This window comes from Paralichthys olivaceus, chromosome 8 (genome assembly GCF_024713975.1).
Source record: "Paralichthys olivaceus isolate ysfri-2021 chromosome 8, ASM2471397v2, whole genome shotgun sequence".
Lineage (NCBI taxonomy): Eukaryota > Metazoa > Chordata > Actinopteri > Pleuronectiformes > Paralichthyidae > Paralichthys > Paralichthys olivaceus.
The window spans coordinates 5,734,405-5,744,528 of NC_091100.1; the positions used below are offsets into that span (position 1 = coordinate 5,734,405).

At 43.3% G+C, this 10,124-nt stretch overlaps 1 protein-coding gene across 1 annotated transcript in view; it reads left to right on the top strand.

Moving 5' to 3' along the window:
• Positions 1–9,767, top strand: part of mtnr1aa (melatonin receptor 1A a) — a 28,893-nt gene extending 19,126 nt beyond the window's left edge. Inside the window, exon 2 of the mRNA XM_020108548.2 lies at positions 8,188–9,767. Coding sequence (XP_019964107.1) covers positions 8,188–9,056 — 869 coding nt within the window. The 3' untranslated portion in view covers positions 9,057–9,767. The remainder of the gene's footprint in view (positions 1–8,187) is intronic.
• Positions 9,768–10,124: the final 357 nt, after the last annotated feature.

The window sequence follows — 10,124 nt, forward strand, 5'->3', positions numbered from 1 at the left end:
AACGCAGATGTGAAAAAGCAGTAAAATTACAGCTCGGAGATTTACAGCTTCTGTGAAGAGGGACGCTCAGAAACCCTGAAGTGTGTCTGAAACCATTAACATTGATATGTTTGGCATGAAAGGGGTTGAAGGCACTCTGGATACCAGCATCAGCAAAATAACCTGCACCTCTCTTATTAATGAAATACCGTCATTCACACGGCACTTAGCAGATAAGGGTTTCTGCTTTGTCCCTGCTTCTCAATGTCCTTTAGTTTCCTCTGGGCTGGTAAAAGTACACGCTACAGTGCACAGTGTATGGATAGCATTGAGTTTCACTGGATGGCAGCTGGAGTACTGTAAATCTGAGCAGCACGAGAGCTGTGGCCACATGGTTCAGCCAACCCACAGCTCCTGAGGGGGTCGACGGTACAATATCCCCCACACAATGACCCCATGTCCGTCAAGTGTGATGGGAAGATAAAGATTGAGCGTCCGTGATGAAAGATGACAGGACTGGTGTTTAACACATAGAAGAGATGCAGATGTTGTTACATTTCACGCTTGGTCTCACAGGTTAATTTCACTTTTCATTACCACTAGTTCTTGACACATGACGACTGTGTAATCAGATTGACAACATGACATTGGACAACTTGTCTGGGGGGTTTTATCTGGAAGACGTGACTGGTCCTGTCAGGCTGTGTCAGGCCACCAGCTGTGGGGGCCTGGCTGACATCCAGTGTGACACCACCCGTGGTGTTTTGTCATCTCTGCTCCCTGACCAGAGAAAGTAAGCGTGGCGGACAGGTATTTTCACAACACATGATCCTCAAAATTGCAGCGGTGACTGTAAGAACGGAGCCCAGCAAAGTTGAGATTGAGAGTGCTTACGACTTTTTGTTGGTCCTTTTTGACAGATGTGAAATCTCACTCAAAATGCGTCCTGCTGCCGAAACTCACAAAACGTTGTCAAGTACAACAGAAGCTTTTTTTATTTCCTGTAATCAAAGCAACATACTACATTTCTTTAAAAGTTGAGATGTGAAATATGTTACTGTCTGCAAAAAATCCAGTTTTATTAGGAAACAGCACCTCTGGTTAAACAAGTGTGCTGGATAAAGGACAATGAAAGAAAACTTTCTCTCCCGGATAAAAGATTTCCACATGGTGGTGATAAATATTCTCGGGTGTCATGAGATAGGAAATAACTTCACATTAAAACCCACAAAGAGAAATATTGTCTTGTCACAGTCATTCGGCTGTTTCTTGTTTGACTGGCACTCCTCTGTGTGCGAGTGTTAACTGTGGTGATTAACACTTGATTCTGACATTTAAATATTCTGCAGGCTACTCTGGGCCATCTGCTTCATGAGCGCAGCCCTTGTGCTCGCTGTGAACTAGAATCAGGCTGACGGTGCATAATGCCGCTTTCCACTCCGCTGTTTTGGCTTCGTGCATCCCTTGCAGAGGGGGGCACTTGAGGTCAGCTTTATAAATCCCTTTTTCTCTCCTTCACCACACCGGGGTAGAAGTAAACCACTGCCGCCTAAATCCACATCATAAGCCTTTCATTTTCTCTGCCGTCCCGACGAACGGCTGAATACAGATTCCCCGTCAGTCATAAGAAAGGCTATTGATGGATTTTGCCTTCCACGTTTTGTTATTAACGTACTTTATGTCCTGTGTGTTTCTGCTCTCATCCTCGACTCGACTTGAAATAGGTTCCATGACAGAATTGAGGAGATTAAAGCTGCAGAGAGTCTCATCATCCGAGCCTGTCACTGGCTTCATTCATAAACACAATATCCGCAAATCCAATAGTGACCCAGGGACATAATCACTCTGCTTCTTCATCAGGCTCCCTTCAACTCTCCCTCTCTCTCCCTCTCTCTCTCTCTTTCTCTCTATTGTAATTCATCTGCCTTTTTCTTTACCTCTCTTTCTCGCTCCGTTTCTCTTCCTCTTTGGATTATTATTATTAATACAGTTGAAGCTAAGTTCCACCGTCACAGTTTGTTTTGTGTGCATTTTGTCGCATTTCCTGAGCTGCCATCCTATTCCTGCCGGATGGATTGCCATGATAATCCGATTTGTTTTTTTTTTTGTTTGTTTGTTTTCCCTCTCTCTGTCATAGTTGAAGCCGAGAGATATTTTGAGTGAATCCCATGAGACTCTTGCTAAAACAGTCAGAAACACAAAAACACATCAGATGAGTCCTTTCATCACGGGCTCATCTTCGGCACGGTTTGTGATCGCTGAGCCATGTATGGGCCGTCGCTCCGCATTTATGATCAAAGTAAATCCAGGAGAAGAATTTCTTGTCTTTGAAGCAAAGTAAAAGTGCAAAGAGGTGAAACAAAAATGTCAGGCTCCGTTTTTTAAGTTGCAACAACCGAGACCAACACGAGGCACAAGGTCGCAGTGGCACGGTCACTGGATGTGTGTCCGAGTAAAGTGCAAGATGTTCCAACAAAGCTGAATTAAAGTCAGGTGGGTGTGGTGATATATTTCCTCTCAATTGCATTGTCTGGAAAGGATACGTTGCACGTCGCATCACAAATAAGATTCCCCAAGTGTGTGACAAAGTTCGGTAGATCCATTTATTTTTCAGAGATAGTTTTAATCTAGTTTTTCCCCCTTTCTCTCGTCTTTGGATCAATTTATTTTTCGATCTGAGCATTTGCGCATTTAGAGCTGGCTGCGGTGGCACTTTCCAAATTAGAGGTCACAGACAAAAACACAGCTCGTCTGTTGCCTTGTAATGGTTGAGGAGATTTGATCAGCTCCAGGGAAAGACTTTCATGTGGCCTGAAGGATATTGCAGTTATTTTTATGCGGCTCTAAAGGTGTCCTTCAATTAGAGTATGCGATGAAAAGTGTTTAGTTTGACTTTTCATCACCACTTTGTAATTGCTGTGTATTTTCTGTCAAGCGTTTAGTTTTCTCCCACGAGGGGAACCAACAAATTAAATGAGGTTGCACAAAAAATAGAGAAGAATTTTGGTTTTCAGTGTAAAAGACTAATTTTCAGTAAAATATAAAGAGCTCCTCTGGTGCTGCCTCACTTTGTTCGCTGGGCGTGAAAATACCAAAGCAACAAAGTATATTCCAAGGTCAGCAAAACACCCACACTGCTGTGGAAATAGAGATGTTCAAAATTGGAATTCATAGAATGAGAAATGCATTTGACGATACAGTGTGCGGAAAGTAATTATAATCAAAATTTACATATGCTTGACATATTGAAATGTATTCATATTCCTGGGGTGATTTCTCACACATTACCATACATTAAAATGAGCGTTCTGCAGTATGTTTCCACACTAAAGAGACTGATGTGCTTTTTCTGCACATTCATCCTGACCGCAGGAACTTCCCCTGACGAGGCATGCAGTTAGACTTGACTTCTGACCGCGGGTAATGAAATGCCTGGTTCATTAGTGTAGCCGGGACAAAAGGCCACAGAGTCAAAGACGTCGTATTCATATTGCTCCACCTGCTGCGAACCTTCAGCACGTGGACCCTGAGACTCTTCTACACCAGAGAGTCTACCAACTGCTCCAAGTCTGGAATTAAACTCAAAGCCCACGTTTCTCTGCTGTTCAAATATAATCCCGACCATTTTAAGCACGTTGAGAAATCGTCAGTGTAACAGTTGGTAGGCAGCTGTCAGCACAGACTGACTGTAGGTTGACGTCTTTCAAGGAATCTTACTACAAATGATCCAACTTTCATTTAGTTCTGAGCTATTTTTTTCAACTCCACCAAGTTGGTTTGTTTGTCATATGACATTTTCACCAAAATGGCTCTCAAAAAAAAAAGATCAGGCATATTTAGCGGACTGACATTTATGAGTGTGTCCAATTTGGTGCAGATCCAAATAACAGTTCTGATCTAGCAGATTTAAATGTGGTTTTGTGGGATTGTCGGGCCTTGGCGGAGGTCTCTACTCATCTGAGTGTTATTCTCAGACTCCGGCAAAGCTCAAATATAAACATAGAGTTTGAAGATTATAGTAATTTTCATCACAGATCTCAAACTGGAAGGTTTTATGCTGACAAGTGTGAATACAATGTGTGCATTTTTATATTATCTAAACTAATAATGGTGTGGTGTGTGTGGTGTGTATGGGACCTGAGAGACTCTTGAGGTGATATAAATCCAGGGAAGGATATAAAACAACTTGAGGATGTTGGGGTCTCACAGGAAAATAATTCAAGAATGAATTTCTGTTCAAAAACATTGAATTATAATTATCACAAGGATCAAACTGTTTAATGTTACAGCAAACTGAACGACCGGCCAATATTAGCGTTCGGTCAAAGAGGTGACAGAGAATTAAAGTTTTGCTGAGGTGGCACATTATGAATGACAGCAGTCGGAGCAGCACTTTCTGGGCAACATGTCAGAAATACTGAGAGACGTCACGACTCGGAAACCAGCGTGAGACGACTCGCTGGGATTCAGTGCCGTGTGCAGGAAACAGCTCAGCACCGGACGAACAACGTGCAGCCTCATGCTCATGGCTGCATTTCACAGCTCTGAGGGGACTGGGAAGAATAAATGCAGCCAAATGTGAAGCCTTATGTTATGGACAGATTGTGCTGCTACATGAGGGAGAGAGTGTGTTTATGAATTCAGGATCCCACTGATTAAATGTAGATCAGTTCTTGGCTTCAGCTTAATTTAGGCTAATGCCCAATTATAGGAAACAACCGTATAATTGCTCCGCCCTCGCTCAGCCGGCGTTACTGTAATGTGAGGGAGGTCAGCACTGCAGGACAGAGGAGCAGGAGGAGCTGATGAGTAAATGAAATACACACGATCAGTGAGTGATGATAGTAAATGATTTAACCTCATTTAATAGGATGATATGAGGCAAGAAGGAGTCGCCTCTTTCTACCTGATTGGATTTGAAAGAAGAGGTTGAAATGAGCCAAGAGGTGGAGCCTATGCACGATTAAATGAAAGTCATCAATGAACAATAAGAAGCAAGCAAGGTTTAATAAAATAAATAATAAACTGCACTTACGCTAAGCTCCGTATCAAATCACAGCCCTTCTGTGTCACTGCAACAGCTCCAGGACAAGAAAGTGACAGTCCTCGTGTGACCCAGTAAAAGCCAGGTCTGAAATCCCTTTGCAAAATCTGTGGACAGACCTCAGTGTCGCTGCTCACAGACGCTCCACTTTCAGGCTGCTGGAGACTATCACTGCAAAATATTAATTTTCAAAGTATTGGATATAGACGGTAAAATGATGGAATGCCAATATTTCATTTTCAGTAAGTCAGAAAAACAATTCCATCGTCTCTATCGCCACAAAAAAGTAATCTCCATTTTTAAATTATGTTGCAACACTATAAAATGTGGTCAGTGAGGCTGTGTTCAGTTTTAAGTAGCTTTCCAGCCTGTGTCAAAACTCATCGCCAACTACAGAACGAAATCCTGCGATGGGCCTCACTTGAACCTAAATCCTGACAGAAATTGGTTGAAAGTGTGAGGTTGCAGAAACGGAAAAAAGGGACACAGCACCGGGCCATATCTCTCCGCAAGCCAAATGAAAACTCAGGGCGATGCGTCAATCACAAGACTAGTCACAGTGACGGACACAGTGAATGAGAGTCCAGCAGCTAAAAGAACCAGCTGCCTGCAGGCCTCACACAACGTGACCTTGTCAAGGTCGAGGCTGCTTAAACTGAGAGATTTGAGTTTCAAATCCTGTAACAGGGTAGGGAACATTTCATTTGGCTTCAGCAGCTGCAGCCGGCCGTCACACAAATCTCCCACAAACACTTGTTTCTGTCACTTAACAGAGGACGTCACATTGAGTCTCAGTAACTCTTTACCCTTAACTCTGCAACATTAACCACAAACACCACACCCCTAACCCCCAAACTTTATAAATACCCAAACCATGAAGGTACTGCAGATATAACAAATGGTAGCTTTAATTGTCAGTAGCCCTTCTAAAAACATACACACTCACAGATCTATATAGTAACAAGTCACAGGATCTTGTGACAACAGCAGGTGCATCCAATTCCCTACAGAGGGCATCTGAATGACAGATATAAAAGGACACAACTTAATTAATATCTGCATGTGATCCCTGGCATCAGAGAGATTGGTATGTTCCACACGAAACAACAAGCCAGCGGACCAGCTGACCAGTTCCTCTAATGCTCCGGTGAGAGTGACAGATCTGCCTGACGTTTGGGGTGGGGGTGTCTGGTATTGACAGACGGAGTGCATGAGGCAGAAATGAATCTGCCGCATGCACTGAGGTGATTGTCGAGAGAGACGACGCATGAGTTTTCTTCTGACGTGCAGTTAATGCATCAAATCATCTGTCACAGGGTGTTGTCACGTACAGTACAGGCTTGTCATTAGACCTCGTGATACGGCGCTCGCTACTATTCATGCCAAACATCTCACTCATGTATAAGTGACAGCTGTGCAAATGATGTGTAGCTGCATGTTAACGTCCTTCAGTATTCTAATGAAAGGGCATTCAACGGTAAATAATTGCTAAAATGCAGAGTTGTTCATAAAAAGTGGGGACACAGCAGCGGTGTGTGTCTTCAGGCAAAGAGCATAATGAGATATTTGAAGCGAATGTATTTCACTTGAGAGCGGCTGAAGATGGCAGTGGCTGTCCGTCACCTCTCCGTGTGCAACAGTGTATTCATATGTAACTTTGTGATAACTGACCTGACTGGATCATGTTCGCCTGACATGCACAGTGTGGAGTCCTCACTGGCACTTAGAAAAAACGCATTATTTAGTCACAGGGGCTCCCTTCCTGTCACTTTTCAGCGACATCAAAAGGTGACAATTGAATTCGAGATGAAGTTCACACACACACACACACACACACACACACACATTTGTATACACATGGAATCACCGAGGGGAATCTACCGAATATTTGTATGCATTCACACAGGCACAGAAATGTGCAGATGATTTCCCTCTCAACATTCAGCCTTCAGGCTCTTTTCCTGTGGCTTATGTAACAAAGAAGCAGCAAAAACAAATTGATTTTTCTAAAGGACTTTGTTGGTGTTTTTCCACGTTTTAGCATATTTATAAATTGTGTGCACATGACCTTTCCCAAAAACATACAGGACCTTTTTTGGATTCGGAATGTGCGTTACTCTAAAATGTCAGTGCGGTGAGAACATGAAGACCCTTGAACCTTGATTTACTTACTAGTGCAGTGTCCGTTCTAAACCTGCCTGTTTGGAATGGTCTGTTTTGTTTGGCCTGTGGTGACGCTGGTTCCAGCTTTTCTTTCTTAAATTGTAAAAGTGACCTGCAGTAACTTAGCCAGCTGCTGGACTCAGTCCACAGAACCCTGAAGCTGCTCCACCACTGCTGCACAAAGAGCTGTTCACCTGTTTTCTCAAAGTTTTTTAAATATTGAACTGCTGACATTCTAATCCGCATTTATGCTTGACTCATCCACCCATCACCCTCCCGCAGGAATTTCTTTCTCCAATTTAGAGACCCCCCCATCCACATGAACATTCCGAAAACAAAATAGCATTCGCTGTGCCAGGATTTAGGCCTCGATGATGCGCCTGGCAGAGCTGAATTAGCGCTCACTCGCAGGATTCACAAGATTCTCTTTGCAAGATGCTGCAGCAGTGGGAATGAGCGGCCTTGTTTCTCGCACAAAGAAAGCACACTGTCGTCTGATGACTCATCCAATTACTATTAATCAGAAGTGCTAATTTGTCAGACCCTACTCACCGCGCTGCGTATCACTAGCGTGTTCAATCACTCCACTTCAACACTGCATTTCATTGGACCATGCATACACATGCATGGTTCTCGAGTTATGCACTGCAGATGATTAACACACTTTTCATGGCTCTCAATTAGTATAAAACCATCACCCTGGCTTGGATCTTGTTGTTTTTTGTCTATGTGGTTGATGTTTTGTCCTCTGTGAGTCAAAATTTGTTCCATAACCTTCTCCACACTGTGATAAATGGCTGATAGAAAGGTTGGAGAAAGTAAATACGATAAATTGGAGCAGAGCAGTGGTTCAGTCCTTTTATCCGGCTGATAACTTCAAAATGAACGATTTGGCATTCTCTCTGCACAATCCCTCACGCTCTCTTTATCGCATTCATTTGGATGACCAATTTGCTGTCAGTGACTCATGTCCTCTTTCTCTGTCTGTGTTTCGTCTGCAGGGAACATCTTTGTGGTGAGCCTGGCAGTGGCAGACCTTGTGGTGGCCATCTACCCGTACCCTCTGGTCCTCACCTCCATCTTCCACAATGGCTGGAACCTGGGTTACACGCACTGCCAGATCAGCGGCTTCCTCATGGGCATCAGTGTCATTGGTTCCATCTTCAACATCACCGGCATCGCCATTAACCGCTACTGCTACATCTGCCACAGCCTCAAATACGATAAACTGTACAGTGACAAAAACTCTGTGTGCTATGTGATGCTCATCTGGGCTCTGACTGTTGTGGCCATCGTGCCCAACCTGTTTGTGGGTTCACTCCAGTACGACCCGCGGGTTTACTCCTGCACCTTTGAACAGTCGGCCAGCTCGGCGTACACCATCGCAGTGGTTTTCTTTCACTTTATTTTACCCATAATGATTGTCACCTACTGCTACCTGCGCATCTGGATTCTGGTTATACAGGTGAGGAGACGGGTCAAACCAGATAACCGGCCCAAGCTAACGCAGCATGACGTCAGGAACTTTGTGACCATGTTCGTGGTGTTTGTGCTCTTCGCCGTTTGCTGGGCACCACTCAATTTCATCGGCCTGGCTGTAGCAATCAAACCGCAGGTAGTGATTCCCCTCATCCCTGAGTGGTTGTTCGTGGCCAGCTACTTCATGGCCTACTTCAACAGCTGCCTTAACGCCATCGTGTACGGCGTGCTGAACCAGAACTTCCGGCGCGAGTACAAACGCATTGTAGTCTCAGTGTGTACGGCTCGCATCTTCTTCCAGGACAGCTCCAACGACGCAGGAGAGCGGCTCAAAAGCAAACCGTCACCACTCATGACGAACAATAACCAGGTCAAGGTGGACTCCGTCTGAGGACACGAACACATGTGACTTTAAAAGAACATATTAAAAAAAAAACATGAGCAAGAAAAATACCAAATATACATTTAAAACAGTGTCTATCCTCTGGGCTGTTCACAGACAGTCCTACTGTACGGTGCTATCTGACCTCTGAACAATCACAGTAAAAACAGGGGTGCATATTATCTTTGTCTTTTATCAAGCACTTTTGTTTGACTCTGCAGTATCTGTAGTACAGTAAATATATGATGTTGGTTTTGTTTTCATGTTTACAGTGATGATATAAATGTATCATGCATTATATTAAGTATTTATTTTGTATGAAATGTCATGTAGATATATAGTGAGATATATCAGGTTCCAGTTACATGAAGAAAGGCCTATACGTTAAAAAAAAAAAAAAATTATACGAAACACGTTGAAAATATAACGAGAAGTTTATAAATGAAGTTAACTGATTTTAATACATCGTTTGTGACTCTGTAAGAGTAATTGAGTGCGAGCAATGTTGGTTGCTGCCGTCTTATTATACCCTGCAATACTGTCCCTTTCATTAGGTGGAATATATATTTTCGTAAGAAACATCGCTCTCTCTCTCTCTCTCTCTCTCTCTCTCTCTCTCTCTCTGTCTCTCTCTCTCTCTCCACTTTGTGAGCTCATTATAATGTATGCATGGATATCAGGAATTGTTTATATGCAAAATAAAATCAGATATTGATGGAGGATGTGTTGTGTGTTCACTTTTCTCACAAGTTGATTGCAAATACATCCTGTAGTTCCAGTTTGAAACGTCTATGTTGAAACCCTCTTCACGTCCTGACAGTAGCTTGCCCGTGGTGTCACTGCTCATGAGTCTTTAGCTGCGGAGACGTACGTCGCTGAATCAGAGACGATGATCAGAAGTCAGCGAGCAACTCACGGGAAAGTCAAAGTCTATAGTAGTTGTCAGGCAGTGCATGTTATAAACATGGAGGTAGTTTTGTGAGAAGCCTAATTGGAGGAGGGGGTGTATTGGTTGAATATTTTCAAGGTGTAGTCTGTTCTAATTGGTTTTCCACAATTACCAACCCAATCTTTAAG